Raw genomic sequence first — 17,210 nt, forward strand, 5'->3', positions numbered from 1 at the left:
TACCTATAAACAGAAATCTGAATCCTATTATCTTTGTAGATGCTTCTTTAGTGAATGCATGATTCCCAGTCCTTGAAGAAAAAAAAAAATGAAACAATCAGTGGGAATAAATAAATGTTTTACAAAGACTATATAACATTTATACAATTAAAATATAGACATTTTAACCACGAATAAGTGATTGGACATTTGTGTGTGTGCACGTGTATGCAAGTGTGTGCATGTGCATGATTTTCTTCAAGGAAAATGAAGAAATGTTAGCATGGTGGTGAAGTAATAATATTCCATGCAGCCCATATGGTTTCCCTGTTCTGGATGCTGTACCTCGATATCACTAACCCTTGCTTCCAGTGCCTGTGGAGAAAGGCACTCTGTCGTTCATTGTTTTCCGCCTGGTTCTAATTGAGAGGAAAGGAGAACGAAAATGAAATACCAGTTGTGGTTTAGTTAGACTTCGCCTTATATTTTTTTTTGGAAGGAATTAGTTGAATATGCACTTTTGTCAGAGCAAAGAATGTATTCTTCTATCCATTCCTTTCATGTGGCCATTCCAAAGTCCCCCGATATGACAATATGCTAATCTTAAACCAATTCCTGTCAACAACATGATATAAGTTTTCTTTGTATCATTTTGATTAAGAAATTCTTAAGGAGTGGACTCTAAATATTTTACAATTTCTAAGAAAATCACCAAGCTGTTAGTGAAGTAAATATCTGTTTAATTTACAACCATCAGTAGTATAACTGATATTAGTCTGGAGAAAGACAAAGCACAATGAATTATACATGTACATCTAATTTTTTGTGTAAAAAAAGTTTTTTGAAAAGAAACATCTGCATCTTCACAGGGTACCCTGGGATTTTAATAAGGGAAGAGCACAGTCCACTATAAATCATTATCAATTCTACATTGTAATTTAGCAGCAAACATGTTAACATGGGAACATTAAGGTAATAAAGGAGCTTTATTGTTTGGGAAAAAAAATCACAGTTCTTGACATTACAGCCTTTTTTTCTCTCCCCACCCACCCGCAATAAAAGGACAAAAAATGTCAAGGAAATATTAATTTGTAAAATACCTACTCTTCTAGTGTTGACTGCTATATACCATTTCTGTTTTGTGGGGACATGTTGCAGAGGGGCGGGCCACTTCTTTCTGTACAATGACCATCTCACGCATCGACTTTACACACTCTCTGCAGGTGTCCTGAATGAGGCCAGTAGGTAGTGACACCAGTGGTCAGATGTCAAGGTAAACAAACAGATCAACACATATTTATCCCAAGATAACACCCTATGTTAGTACTATTGCCAAAAAAACCCAAAAAATCCTGACTTTTAAGTTTGAAAAATATACAAAAATATCAGGACAATTATAAATTAATATATATTAAAGCATTGAGAAACAGTAAAAGAATGGCCTAAAATGTTAAGTACAATGTACTTTGTTTGATACAATAAATATTTCTCATGGAAACTGAATACTGTATAGGGCTGTTTAGAACTCATAGAAACAAAAATTCATATTATTACTAATTTATTTATCAATAATCTATTGGTTCTTTATCATCTCCTTTATCATTTATATTACAAAAAATTAATACTGGAAAACGGTAGATAAACACTTTTGTGTGCTTCTTCTGCTAACATGCTGACGTTTACAAAGAACATAAAACTTATTTTAGCACTCCCATCTCTCTCGGGAATAGAACCCTTGTCTTCAGGACACTATTTTGCACATCGTATTTCTCAACCATTTGTCCTATGAACTCTAGAATCCCATTCCTCCGCCTTGCGTCCTCACATTCACACGCGCGTGCTTGGTCTGTCCTCATAAACCACAAAGAGGAGCACGAGGGCGCAGGGGTTTTATGCTCTGGGCGATTTCACGGCAGCACAGGGCAGCTCGGCTCTCCCTTTGCCCGTGCTTCTGTCTTCAGCATGTCGCAAAGATGAATTCGAGTTGCAACGATTCCCACTCTCCTTCTGATGCCTCCAGGGATCTCTCTCTTCATACTTCTCTAGCATCGGGGAAGCGTTAGTTCAAGCATTTTTTTTTTTGTTCCCAAATGCAGGAAAAAAAAAGTCTTTATTCTCATAATAAAAATAAGTCTGTTCTGTATTTTACAATATATTTCAAATATTTCCACTATGAAGCATTATTAATTAGTCCGACATGGTCAAGAAGTAGACGACATTTCCCAAAGACAAACGCTGCCAGGGACGCGTTTAGGAGGCGCACCTGGTACAGCCACACTTCACCACCTTTTCCACCTCGTCCACAAACGAAGACCCGTCAGTGCATTCGAAAGAGTATTTCCGTCGCTTGCTCCTTAGGGGTCCGCAGCACTGCCCTCCCGTACATCCACCCCTGCATTCCAGCCGGGACACCTTCTTGGTTGTCTGGCACGCGGCATAGCCCTGCTGCTTTTGGTAATAATCTCTTATTCGCTCCCCTCGACACGAGAGTTCTAGAAAAGAACAAGAAGCACAAGCATTTCCAGGGCAGCCACTGTGAGTCATGCCAAGTGACCGTGAACCCACCGCTCAATTCAGGAGGTCCTCCCTTTGTCTGCCAAGTGTAACTGCTGTCACCATCCTTCTATTCCATATGATGGGCTGCGGGCACAGCCCGCTGGTCTTTGCAAAATACTTCTTTTGGGGGGGGGGCTTTATTGTGCGCAAAGCAAATACTATATACGCGGACTATAAATACCATGCTATTGGACCGACAAGAAAATTGGATTCCTAAATCTTTTCCTTTATTGCAAAAATACACATCTTCTGTTTTTACACTACGAACAGCTGGTTTTGTTTACCACAGGGAGCAGTTTCCCGCGAGTGTGCAATTTAATTTATTAGACCTGGGGTTTCATATCATTCAATCTGTTACTTAATACAAGTAACATTCCACTGACTTCATAAATTACCCTAGTATGAACTAGTTCAAAAAGAGACATCTGCTAAAAGCTTCCACGGGCACGTTCCTCTTGTCTCGTCCCTCTGATGCACACGCAGAAGTGCGCGCCAGCTGGAGGCAAGGCACGTTCCGATCACGCAAAGGAGAAGAAGGCGGGCCAAGAAGTCAGCACGTTTCCCTCCCTCTCACCTGCGTGCTGTGCTGTGCTGTGCTGAATCGGTTGGTTCTAAGGTCAAAGGTGACTCTGTCTTAAAGCTGGAGCAGGACGGTGAGGGCCCTCCCCTCTGTGCCAGAGACGAATTAATAATATATGTGGATGGGGACAGCAGGTAACGGGAAGAAGCGAGGGAAGTAAGCGTGCTGCTACACAAGGTAAAAAGGAGTATTTTTCACGGCACATCAGAGAAGACGTGTGGAGGCGGTGCAAAATCCCGCTGTGGAGGCTGAGGACACTTTACATCTGGTGCCCTCACACCACTGGGAAATAAATCACCAGCAGCAACTCTAAGCCAGACACAGACCTGGTGCTCCTCAGATCACTCCTGTGAGTGAGTGTGTGTGTGTGTGTGTGTGTGTGTGTGTGTGTGCGTGTGCATGTGCGTGTGCGTGTGTCTCCCTTTCTCTCTTTTCAAAGATGAGGCGTCCTCTTGCTTGCTGGGTCCCAAGGATGGGTCCCAGGCAGGTGGCTTACCTCGATCACAGCTGTCCCCGGTGTATCCACTGCTGCATTCACAGTAGGGCTGCCCAAGTCCTGAGAGCCTGCATTTCCCATGCTTGCATTTGATCCCCTGGCAGGGGTTAAAGAGGTCCTCCTCTTCATCACAGAGGACTCCCCCGTGGCCCTCCAGACACTTACAGCTGTAGGAGAATGCATTGATGGGCAGGCAGGTGCCGTGCACACATCTACAGCGAGGAGGAACATGGGAATACAAACGCATCAGGCAGAGCGGATAAGAATGGAGAAAGGGTCATGGGAGGAATACGAAGGAGATGTGCTAATGCGCCGACTTCCTCCTCTTCTCCCTCTCCCCCTCCTTCCCTCCCTTCTTGGGTTTTGCTTGGAGGATTGGGGTATGTGTGTGTAGCTGCCAAGCAGCCCAAACTTACTTATTTCCCAGACAGGGGTCATTGGTCCTCTGGTCACAGAGGGGCCCGGTCCATCCCTCCTCACACTCACAGGTGAAGCCCGACTGGCTGCTGGGCTGGCACGTGCCGTGGGCACACACCTTCTTGTGGCACGGCTCACAGCCTGGCAGGATGCCGGTTTGCATGGGCACCTTGCGGAAGTCCTGGAGCTCGCTGTTGATGTAAAGGTTCCGGATGCAGCCGTGGAAGCTGGTGCCGTTTTGCCCAGGGGCCTGGCGCAGGGCCGCGGCCACGTTGTTCTTCCCGGGCATGCCTGTGGAGGGACACAGGTCAGCAGTCGGCTCTTCGGGGGAGCCTCAGCCATTTGCCACCCAGACCCGTTTAGGTCTTCCTGCAGGGTGGGAGTCAGTGACACTCCTTTAGGACAGCTAGAGACCATGGGCATCCAGTCCTGTGGTTCTCTCCCTGCCTGCACATTAGAATCATACGAGATCTTTGAAGAAATATTGATGCTTAGAACCTCAGCGCAGACCTACTAGGTCACATTATCTGGGCAGGGGAGGGGAGGGAGAGGAGAAGGGTGTTTCCTTGTTTTGATTTGCCTTTTTGGAAGATGCTCCAGGCAATTCTAATGCGCAACTAGAATAAAGAACCAAATTCATTGGTGGTCAGTCTCTAATTTTTAACATTTGTTTCAAATCAAACCTGACCCAGAGGCATAAATACATAAAACCTCAAAGTGTAGCTACTGTAGGCTAAAGGCAGGATCAGGAATGGGGGGAGAGATCAGTGGTCCCCCTTCTCTCCACCGACGTATTCAACGTGGACACACACCCTGGAAGCCGACAGCTCCGGGAGGCACAGTGAGAGTTGGGTGACACGCTCAGTGTTGCCCAGTTAAGGAGCGGGTTGCAGTTCCGCTGATGAGTGAACCCCGTTATCTCTAGATAGCGGTTTTGTCCGTCCAGTCGTAGGGGGTGAAAGCTGCAACCTTTCACCCCGGCCCTGCCAAATTCTAAGCTGGGAACCAATTCAGCTCAGCACTGGCAACATCCTGAGCCCAGTTGTGGATGTCAGCATCTGAAAAACGCTCCCATGCTTCCTGTCATGACAGCACCTCATTGACATCATTTTTATTTTCTTGCTAATGGAGAGTGAAGCCTTCATATGCCAAGAAACCAGACATACAAAAGAAATTCCTCTGAAAACAGAATTTGCAATCTTTGCATATATAAGTTCCAGTAGTGACAGTCATCTGGTAACCTTCATTTGGCAAAACTGAGGAATCTTTCCATGGCCTAAGCCAGACCCTGAAATAGTTCCTGGATGGGATCCTACATGAGACAAGCGTCCAGACTGCAGTGGGGTGAGGGGAGGGAGCCAGAGGCCTTCATGGCGGCTGACGTCCTCCGCAGCACTCACACCCTCACTGTGCTTGGCTGTGTGCTCCGAGCTACTGGCTGGAGGGCACAGGCTGGGGAAGACTCCATTCTTACTCTCCAGAGAGTTTGCTGCTTAGAAAGACCAGGACCCTCACACTCCCTGGGGCCTGACTCATGACAGCACCATGTCTGTATTCAGAGGAGCCGCCTTGGAGTTCTAGCAGGTACCAAAAGCAGACAGGCTGGTGTACAGAGTCACTAGGCCAGAAGTCAAAGTTTTTATTGTTGGTCTGTGTGCCCATGAGCCTATCATTTTCTTTTTATTTTTTTTAAATGTTTACTTATCTTTGAGAGGCAGGGAGGGAGAGACAGAGCATGAGCAGGGGAAGGTCAGAAAGAGAGACAAGACACAGAATCTGAAGCAGGCTCCAGGCTCCAAGCTGTCAGCCCAGAGCCCGATGCGGAGCTGGAACTCACGAACCATGAGATCATAACCTGAGCCGAAGTAGGACACTTAACTGACTGAGTCACCCAGACACCCCATGAGCCTATCATTTTCAACCTCTCTCGGGTTTGGTCTTCTCATGTAGAACATGAATGGAGGGACCAGAGCAGTTGTTTCCAAGTCTTTCATACATAAGAACCACGACAGGTCCATGTTTGGGAGGTGGCTCCGGGCCGTGTTCTCTCCCCACCTTGAGATTCTGACTGGTAGGAAGGCTTGGGGTACAGGGATCTAAATGTTAACATGCAGGGTGACTTTGATGTAGGTGCTCCGTGATCACACTTTGACAAGTACTGAATTAGCTGTGTTGGCTTTGAAGTTCCATAACTTCAGACTTTTAGTCTATGTCCATTTGGCCCTGGAAACTGAGTTGCTGTTTAGAGCAGGTCAAAAGAATGAAAGGTACCATTTCCAGGAAAGCACAAGTTAAAAAAAATTCCTTGGTCTGGGAGAAGGTCTTCCAATTTAATCGTATCTATAGACCATGCATGTATGGTCTTCTTTTTCACACATTTAAAAAGAACTTCCAAACTATTTTTAATAGCTTATTTTGATACAGGTCCAATACACCTACGTGTACATGTCAAGACTAAATACCAGTGAAGTTCCATGGCAGGAAGAAACAATTAGTAAATGTATTCCTTTCATTCCCAAAGCTAACACTTATATAAGATCTAGCTATGATTATAATAATTTTTAAATGAAAATGATATATCACACATATATTTACTTTGAACAGGACATCACAGAATTAAAGCTATTCTGACTCAACCTTTTCACATGCTTGGCACATTTCTGACCAGTGAACCAGGTCTGAATTTACCAACAGAAGAAGACCCATGTTGGGGCTCAGTCAGTTAAGCGTCCGACTCTCGGTATTGGCTCAGGTCATGATCTCACGGTTTGTGAGTTTGAGTCCTACATAGGGCTCTGCACTGTCAGCGCAGAGCCTGCTTGGAATTCTCTCTCTACCTCTCTCTCTGCCCTGCCCGTGCTCATGTGCTCTCTCAAAATAAACAAATAAACTTAAAAAAAAAAAAACAAAACAGAAGTAGACCCATGTTGATTTTCTGCTTTTAGCCTTTCCTCTATGCCATGGACGATAGCTGTAATTCAATCAATCTACCAAACAACAGATAACTTGGTAGACCATTTTTAACTTTAACAAGCTGTACATGTTTCAACATGACAATAAAGAAATCAAGGGTCAAGACTGGGGTCCTCTGTCCAATGGCGGCAAGAGGACGAGATGTGTGATTCATGGAGGAGTCTCTAAGTGCAGTTCCTAACTTATAACAATTCTATTAGATAATGCACATTCTGTTTAGACTATTATATAGAAAATCAGAAAAATTTGTTGTTTTGTGTTACGTAAAGCCTATGTCATGGGTAGCTGATAAGGCCTGGGAGGGAGAGCTGCCTCCCTGTTTTACTGAAGAACACTTCTGCAGGTGGGCCTAAGGCATGGGGTGCAGCGCCTCCAGGCTGGCCTTGGGGAGTGCACCTTTTCAAACTTGGGGAAAAAGATGAACTGAGGTATGTCACTCTCTTTTGCTAACTCGGGTTCTCCTGCCTTGGCCACACAGAACCCAGGGATGTGGTCTTATGATTATGTTGTATTTTTTTAAATTTGAATTACCCTTGAGACTGGGCTCTGATTTGGAAGGAAATGGACCCAGGTGTTCTCTAGCAGTGAGGCTAGATTGGAGGTGGTTTCCTTAAGGCCTGGATGGACAGAGGTACAATATGGATTCTTCCTGACCCTCCATCTTTAGAAAGATTGGCACTTTTCAGTTTGGAATGAATGTAGAACTTTTTCCCCCCTTTTTGAAAAATGTTCTGACCTAAGCACTCCCATTTTGTACTCCCCCCCCCCCCACTGCATTGTAAAGGGGTTTTAAAAGATTCAGTGAAATGGTTTCTGATGAAAGCACAATAAATCAAGTGTAAGACAAGTCCAGAAATAAACAAAAAGCCACAAAACTCAGATGGCTTCCCTTTTTGCTTGATGTTAAAAAGCGAGTGGCAGTGCAAATAGATGGCTTTGGGGTCAGACAGACCAGACCTGGACCCAAATGAGGTCTCTACTACTTCATAGCTTTGTGAACTGGGACGAGTTTTGTAAAGTCCTTGGGGCTGTCCCTTAGGAACTATGAAACAAAATCATACCTACTTCCTAAAGTCTCTGAGGATCGTGCTGGACACATAGCATGTGCTCAGTAAGTATAATTTCTTTTCCCTCAAACCACAGGTACATCTGTGACCTGCTTTACCAATCCCAACATAATGGCTGTTAACTGTAGTGCAGGCTTTTATTTTTAAATGAATCTCCTAGTTGTGATTATCATGAAGCAATTACATCATTCAACTTGCTGAGCAGATTCACTCTGTAATCCTTGTGTTACAACCTACTATGGTTACTTGAAGACTTGTCTGTTTTCCCTACTCCCCTGGGCAAGAAGGGATACTTCTTCAACTTTGTAACGTTTATGCATGTATTAACTTATTATTATTCTTATTAACTTATTCTTATGCTTATTAACTTAGCATATGGTAGGTACTCAATAACCAATGGTTCCTAACAATTCAAAAAGTCTTTCAATGTGTTAAGATCTTCTGCTGAAAATTACAAAAAAAACAGGTGCTCTGAACTTTCAGGACAATTCCAAAAATATTTTCAAGAACGTCTTGGAAGGGTTAACATAATTATGTAGAATCCCAAGGTTCCTATTTGGCAGGAAATAATGCAAACTTTGTGAAAATGCCCGTCCTGCTGAGGAAATCACTTACATTGACCTGCTCAAGAGCTTTAGCTTACTTACCTTTAAAATGAGTTAATTTTATCAGTCAATTCACCTCAATCCAATGTGATTTAATTCAATGCAACTCAATTCAATATCACATGCTTTCTTGCTCCTTTGCCTGAAAATTGAAATTCTGTACCACCAGCTTACAGTTGCCCCCCACTCTACCACCTGCTCCCCCCCACCCCCCGCTGCCCACACACACACACAGAGGAAGGTTCTCTTCTTTGTGGGTCCTCTCCTCTGGACTCCTTCAGAACTTTGCCCACACCTCTGTTCCTCATCTCTTCCTCGTCTGCCTTCTTGTTGGTTTAAAACAAAAAAAGTCCAGAAACTGCACTCTATTGTTCCAATCCCTAGTCTACCCTTCCAACTCTATTTCTTGTTTGTTCACCTTAAGGTCTTAGCTCAGCAGAAGTACTTCCTGTTACGCCATACAAGTTGCACATTTAATTCATTGTTCATTCATTCATCATTCAATTTGGTTAATAATTATCCTATTATCTAAATTAGTTGGCAACTGGTAGCACAGATAATATGAAATGATAACATCTGACAGAACTTTCTTTTTCTTTATAGCTTGGTCTTGACCCCAACAAAAGCAGCATCCCAGGCCCATGCATTATTGCTCTCACGTGTGTGCTCTCTCACTCTCTCTCTCTCTCTCTCCCTAAGACCTTGCTGTGTGGCCTCAGGTGTGCTGTGTAATTTTCAGCTCTTGTTAAATAATAAACCTCGAATTTTTCTCCAAAATTTTCTGATGGTTTTTGCTAAAGGGCACTTTGCAATCATAATACGAACCACAAGAACCTGTCCAACCACAGCAGCGGTTATTGATGGACTGAGACAGGCACAAAACAGGTCTCTTAACACATATCCAGGGGTCTTTCTTTTCTATCCATGCTGTCCATCTTTCAATGGCTGATCACTATTGGTCAATGGCCACAATACCAGGAATCAACAACTTCAGAATTAGTCTGTGCTGAGAATCACAGATCTTGGGGACCCACTGGATTTGCAACAGAGCTTACCTCCTACATAGAGCGGAGAGTCAAAATTCAGAGTCGACTGCTTTGACAAGTTGGTGATGATTTTGGGGCTCCCTCCATCCACAGAAAGGGAGAGACTCTGATCCAGGGCAAGTAGTTCCACAATGTGGAAGTTTCCATCATTGATCGTCTCCACGCTACAAAGAAAAAGCAACGTAACTAATGCTTCAATTTTCTTCTTTTTAACAAAAAGAAGTTAAAATACAAACTTCAGGGGCGCCTGGGTGGCGCAGTCGGTTAAGCGTCCGACTTCAGCCAGGTCACGATCTCGCAGTCCGTGAGTTCGAGCCCCGCGTCAGGCTCTGGGCTGATGGCTCGGAGCCTGGAGCCTGTTTCCGATTCTGTGTCTCCCTCTCTCTCTGCCCCTCCCCCGTTCATGCTCTGTCTCTCTCTGTCCCAAAAATAAATAAAAAACGTTGAAAAAAAATTAAAAAAAAAAAATACAAACTTCAGTAAGCACTTCTTAGGAAAAAGATACTCCTATCTAACATTAATAAAGACAAACACTAGTAGTTGATTTCAAGATAGAAGATGAAGTACAATCAATTTCTACTTTTTAGGAATGGATACAAAGTAAGCTTGTTTTCCCATTGGGAGGGGTGGAAATGGATACACTGACTCACTCTCTAGTCATATTCTTCCACTATGTAGAAATTATAAAGGATAATTTATTCTTTTGCTTTTAGATGCCACTAAAGTTTTGTTTTTCTAGATACTGTTACTCCAAATTGTATTTAAGACAAAGAACCCACGCTGGTGCCAAATATCCTCTACAGATTATCACTGGCTTTGATCTTTTAAATGCTGCACAGTAAGACTTACCCGAACACACACACAGATACAGGAAGAATCAACTTGGTGGGATCATTGTGCTTGGTAAAATGTATTAACTGATAATACACTCTTCCCTTCCTTGCATTTTCAGAGGGATGGCCATCAAATGAGATTACTGTGAAGAAGTCTATGCTCAGTGGAGAGTAACAGATTCAATGGAATGCTTAACACAGTCATAGCCAGTAGTGTTGACAATGCTTCTTCAGTTTTCTATTACTTTTAAGGGACAGGTCTAACAGTCATTCCAGAATTTGAGAGGGCATATGGAAATTCACAAAATGGCTAAAAACAAAAAGATTAAGAAACAAAGATAAATGAAAAATGGGGAGTTAAAATAAGATGAACTGGGGTACAATTACTAGGCAGGTGCTATATGGCTGTGAAGTGTGCTTGTAAATCTAACACATGGGTTAACAGCAAAAAGGAGCATGGGGCCAATGAAGAAAACAAGAATTGATACATGGCAGTGTCATGAATATATTAACCTCCCACCATGGGGGCAAAATACGGCATAATGGAAGTTGGGGCCAAAAGTAAGTAGTGAATATTAAAGACCCAATATGCTGGGATATCAACTAGGAAGATGGGGAAAAAAAAGGCTCAAACATGGAAATATGGGAGCATGTGATAGAAAAACTGTGCATACTTAATATTCCCTATACAAGCTGATTGCTTAAATTTCTGGGTACTGATATTTAAGTTTGCAAATAGGCCACACCTGGAAAATAACAGAAAAAAAAATGTGTTGACATTTCTGTATGGTTCTCACCACAGGTGTCTAATCATATCCCTTTGTTTGCCAACACAGAATAAAAAGTTTTTGTGGTTTGACCACACTCTAAACCATTCTGCAGAACTGTGAAAATATTTGAAGCTTTCTGGTTTTAAATGGTTGCAAGAGTTCACACGTACAAAGATGTTTGATAATTTGTCTCAGATATCATCTGAATGATAAATATTAAGTCTGCCAATCAATGTTTTTATCTTCTGCAGATTTAATTGTCCCAACACTCAATAACATTAAAATCAACAGAGGAAACAATATACAGGAAAATCATTCACTAAAAAAGTTGGATACCAACTGCTACTGGTCTTAAATAGGATTGTCTTCTAAAGGAATATACCAGATGGTATTATTAGCTAATGGGTAAGCATACAGATTTTAGAGTCAGATGAACCTGGATTTGAATCCTGGTCTTGTATTTATGAAACGTTTGACCTTAGATAAGTTACTTAATTGCTTATACACTTCAGTCTTCTCTTCAGTAAATGTTAATATATATTTCACCCTCTGGTGATTAATTTGAGGTCGTATGAAATATATATTTTTTTACAAGTGCAGAGTGAGACATCCAGCATATAGAAAGTGCAAAGTTAAAAGTTAGGTATCGGCATCACCATCACTGCCACCGCCATCATCGTACAAATAATCCAGTATTATTTCAGTATCTTCTTCAGGAAGAAATTAGTTAGCTTTATTTTTGATGTTAACTGTAAAATAATGCTAAAGACTAGCAGAAATATAACAGCTTCTTTGGGGGCATATCTCGTTCAAGTTACTAAAAGTTTTACACAAACTATTAAAATGAAGATGTGCATAGAGAGAGTGGGGACCAATTAATTGCTTTTTCTGTTGTGATCATATACAATATGTAAGTGGTTTTCTATGACTGCTCTATGAGCACTGACCTTGATTAAGTCATAAATATTAACATGGGACTTGCTTTTTTCTTTACATTTGCAAAGAAAAGTCCCATTTGTACTAGAAAATGGGTTCCTGGTCACACATCAGTCTTAGACAATCAACGCTGGCATGCCATCGTTAAAGATAGTGTTTGATGCAGTATAACTGAGTAAGCTACTTCAAAGCAGAAGCCATGTGTTATTTATTTCTGTATTCCTTAATGTATCCAGGAAAGTTTCTGATAAAGAGTACATGCTCAATAGATGCATGTTAAGTAAATGAAATGCGAGGGAGTTTTATTAACAATAACATACAGTTTTTTTAGCACTACTAACTGAATTATGGGTATAGTAAAGAGGTTTCAAGCAGACCCAGGGAAGGACATCCGAAAGATGAATTTTACTTAAAAATTTGGATTTTTCGGTAGTCATATTCTGCAGGAAATACTGGGAGATAAATCTGGTTCAGTCTGTCCTCCTTAAGATGTGTGACATTGGATTAGTGTGACTTCAAGTCGTTCTTCTGTTTTATTTTCCTCATCAGGGAAATGCAAATAATAAGACCAAAGAATTACTTAGCCCAGACTATCGGCCAGGTGCTGTTCTAAGAACTTCACATGTAATAACTCTTTTAAGAATCAAAACAACCCTAACAACCGGGCACTTAGGGTACTCAAGGGGGCAAAGCCCGCTGCTAAAACAGATTTGAAGCTGGGGTTCCTGCTTCTAGAGTACACATTTTTAATTATTACGTGCCACATTTACAATAAAAAAACCTGAAAAGTAATTAGTACTATACAAATGGCATGTGTTCTCATCACTACCAAGCTTCTAATAGGTGGTTTTTCTCCCAAATATCCCAAGAATAACGTTCTATGAAAAAAAAAAAAAAACACTTATATGATGGTTACACAATTTGGTACATTTACCAGAAATCATCGAATTGTAAAAAAAAAAAAAAAAAGAAAAGAAAAGAAAAAGTAATAATCTTATAAAAAAATGTTTGTTTATTTTTGAGAAAGGGAGAGAGAGTGAGAGCAGGTAAGGGACAGAGGGAGAGGGAGACAGATGATCTGAAGCAGGCTCTGTGCTGACAGAACACGGGACTCGAACTCACGAACATGAGATCAGGACCTGAACCAAAGATGGACTTGTAACCGACTGAGGCGCCCAGTCGCCCTCAAAGTCATAATCATATAATTCGAGTCTGAACGTTATGAGAAGACATATAAAGTACATAGATTTCAAACATGGAATGGGATTCTATTTTCCCAATCATATGTGAAATTTACACTGGTTAGATTTTTTTCCTCCCCAAAGTTATCACTAAACTTAATCCCATTTATATTTCCCTGGAATTAAATGAGGCCTCACCATGGTCTTTTGACAGATAAGTAGTGTGAAATTAATATTTTTAGATTCTTTGCTCATTAAGATGATACTGTGTGTATGAGCCTGAAGAGTGTACTTGAGAGCTAAGAATATTCTAAATTGGTGTTTCATGCTGCCCTTTGAAGCAGGAGATTAACCAGGGGATGTCCAGAAATCCTTTGCCTCTATACCATTTAAAATAAAAGCAGTGACTAACACATCAGTTGTTACAAGATACTACTGAGCCATCATCGATTTTACAGTCTATCCCGGTCATTCTTACCTATCCACTCACAATGCACAACATCCTTTTGGGTTCTGAGAAGTATTGATATGTTCTTTCACTACTCCCGAGGGAACTGTGTAGTTGATGACTCATGAGAGTCACAAGTGAATCACTTAACATTGAGACTTTCCACTGGGAACACACATCAAATTTATTACCATTAGTATGCATTTAGTTTTACTACACTTGCCTATTAGCTGAGATTTTGTTTTCTTGATTTTCTCAGTGGATGTATGAAAACAAAGCAGTTACTCAACTATGTTTTGTGGTTTTGTTACAGAAAAAGAGTTTAAAAACTCAGAGCCTAAAAGAAGAGAGGCTCTAACTTGCCTATGATTTTTTCTTTTCTTTTTTCTTTTCTCCTTCCTTCCTTCCTTCCTTCCTTCCTTCCCTTTTTTTTAAATGTAGGATGCATCAACATGACATTTTTATATTTCTATCTTGACCTTAAATCTTAAGGTATTTCAGTAGTTTAATAAAGGCAAACAGTTTACTTGGCTTATATGAGCTCTAGTTTTTCCCCTTAAAAATTTAAAGAATCTGTTGGCATATTCTGTGCAATGAAATAGGAATCAGAAGCCAGACCAATTCAACTGGTCATCTCATCTTGATTATCTCTGGGATGAAGATACTTCATCTGTGGAGATGGTGATAAAATATTTCCCTGTTTACCTCTTCAAATCAAAAGGAATAGGAGATCAAAGGGGATTAAAGGTACTATTATTATTTTTTAAATATTTATTTATCTTTGAGAGAGACAGAGAGTAAGAGCAGGGGAGGGACAGAGAGAGAGGGGGACAGAGTTCCTGAAGAGGGCTCTGCTGCTGAGAGCAGAGAGCTCGATATGGGCTTGAACTCATGAATGGCAAGACCATGACCTGAGCCCAAGTTAGAGGCTTAACTGACTGAGCCACCCAGGTGCCCCAGGGATTAAAGGTATTAATGCAGGTGCATACAAGTTTTCAAAGGGATGTCTTACAAAATAATTGATTGACCAAGCATACTTAGATTTTAGTAAGTGCTTTGGAGGCAAATTACCTAATTTAAATAAAAATGCACTAAAAAAAGGGACTTATATATTTGAACATACAGTAAGAGTCACATGTAAGGCAATGACACTTGCATTTATCCTTCCTTATCAGGATATCTGAGCGTCAAGAATATCCATAAGCCACCAGCATCAGTAATTATCGTGAGCCACTTGTGCCCTGGCACTATAGCAGGGATTTTACATGTGTTACTTCCAGTTCTCCAAACCACACATGAAAAACAGGTATATTTCCAATTGTTTAGACTAGGAAATAGAAGCCCAAAGGAGTGAAGTAACTTGCTCAAAGTTATAAAGCTGGTAAACAGTGCTGCCTTCCCATACGGCATTATCAAGAACTGCTGAGTGTTTATCTTGGAAATGAGACCTCGCAGATTCTATTGTTTGTTTTTCCAATGAGACTAAATTCTTCTCCTTCTCCTTGTTTTTTGTTTTTTTTTTCATGTAAGACTGTAAGTTGCATAACCCAGAGGCTGTATAGCCAAACAAACCTAATAATTGGTAGGGAAAAGTCCTCTGATGTCGTGTTGTTCCCTAAATACTAAAACTGCTTCACGTGTGGTACAATTTCCGCTTTCATAAGATGGTTCATCTGATTGCCTCATTTAAAAAATTAATTTAATTTTTAAAAATTACAGTTGACACAATGTTAGTTTTAGGTATACAACACAGCAATCCAACAGCCCTATACATTATGCTGTGTTCACTACAAGTGTAGCTAGCCTCTGTCACCGTATAATGCTATTAAAGTACCACTGGCTATATTCCCTATACTGTACCCTTTATCCCCGTGACTTATTCATTCCATAATTGGAAGCTGGATTTCATTTTTATTTTATTTTATTATATTATATTTTATTTTATTTTTAGAGAGAGAGAATGTTTATTTATTTTTAAGTTTATTTACTTTTTAGAGAGAGAGAGAGAGAGAGAGAGAGCACAAGCAGGGGAGGGGCAGAGAGAGACGGAGACACAGAATCCAAAGCAGGCTCCAGGCTCTGAGCGGTCAGCACAGAGCCCGACGCGGGGCTCGAACTCGCGAACTATGAGATCATGACCTGAGCCAAAGTTGGACACTTAACCGACTGAGCCACCCAGGTGCCCCTGAGGAAAAGAGAATCTTAAGCAGGCTCCCATGCTAAGCACAGAGCCTGATGCGGGGCTCGATCCCAGGCCCCTGGGATCATGCCCTGAGCTGAAACCGAGAGTCAGACGCTCAACTGACTGAGCCACCCAGGCACCCCTGATTTCCTCATTTTTAAATAGTAGTTGACTATGTTTCCCAAGAAGCTGTCTGGTTTGGAAAATAACATTAATCTGAATCTAAAGAAAGAAGCGTGCCATTATTATTATTATTATTGTTTTAAGTTTCTACTTGTCTGGATGAAAAAAAAATGTCACTTTGAAGGGCAATTGTTAGCCTGCTTGAGGAAAAAAAAATCCATCCCTATCTCAGGATCTACTGCTGATGGTAGCTTTAAGTTTAGGCAGTCAACCTCATTCATTCATTCATTCATTCATTCATGGCATTATTACCAAGTCCCTTTTTATGCTATTCTCTCAGCACAATAAAACTTAGGCATGTGTGTGATATTCTACATTCATTCACTTGTTAAGAAACTTCCGTCATCTCGGTTGTTGCAGATCAGGTTCCTTAGACAGTAGGGTGCTGGCAGTGTGTAAAATCGGTTCCCTGACACAAGAAAAAGAGTCCGGACGTGTCGCATTTGCTGACCGCCGTGGTGGACACATCCCCAACACGGCTGATTTCTACATCCACATCAGGCATGATGTCCCAGAATTTGGATACGGGAAGAGATGCACACCACTGGCTCTCGGAGCACAGCTCAAATATATTCCTTTTACACACGTGGTTCTCAAATCGTGGTCCCTGGGCCAGCGCGTCACCTGGGAGCTTGCGGCAATGAACGTGTGGGAGCTCATCCGAGATCCGAATCAGAAACTAGAGGTGTAGCCCACTGATTTGTTTTCTGACACATTTTTCAGGTGATTCTGATGTGTGCTATTTGAAAACAGTAGCTCCCCACCCCTGCCTGCATGGCTGGCCCTGTTAGTGGTATGGAGGTCTGCAAAAAACTTCAGTCTTCTGTCAGATAGAAGAGATAAAACGAGAAAATGTGCAGGCTACTTCAGTTCTGTGAAGGAGGAATAACTACTACATCTTGGGTTCTCTTAAACATACTTAAAACTATGTGAACTGCTCTCTCTAGACATAATTCCA

General features: G+C 41.4%; 1 protein-coding gene across 9 annotated transcripts in view; it reads right to left on the reverse strand.

Annotated features, from left to right (window-relative positions):
- Positions 1-698: 698 nt before the first annotated feature.
- Positions 699-17,210, reverse strand: part of SLIT2 (slit guidance ligand 2) — a 374,128-nt gene continuing 357,616 nt past the window's right edge. For all 9 annotated transcript variants that reach the window (XM_058722984.1, XM_058722986.1, XM_058722982.1 and 6 more), the window contains 4 exons: positions 9,729-9,883; positions 4,028-4,319; positions 3,612-3,823; positions 699-2,471 (listed from right to left, as the gene is read on the reverse strand). In XM_058722984.1, coding sequence (XP_058578967.1) covers positions 2,230-2,471; positions 3,612-3,823; positions 4,028-4,319; positions 9,729-9,883 — 901 coding nt within the window. In that variant the 3' untranslated portion in view covers positions 699-2,229. The remainder of the gene's footprint in view (positions 2,472-3,611; positions 3,824-4,027; positions 4,320-9,728; positions 9,884-17,210) is intronic.

The sequence above is a fragment of the Neofelis nebulosa genome, chromosome 3 (genome assembly GCF_028018385.1).
Source record: "Neofelis nebulosa isolate mNeoNeb1 chromosome 3, mNeoNeb1.pri, whole genome shotgun sequence".
Lineage (NCBI taxonomy): Eukaryota > Metazoa > Chordata > Mammalia > Carnivora > Felidae > Neofelis > Neofelis nebulosa.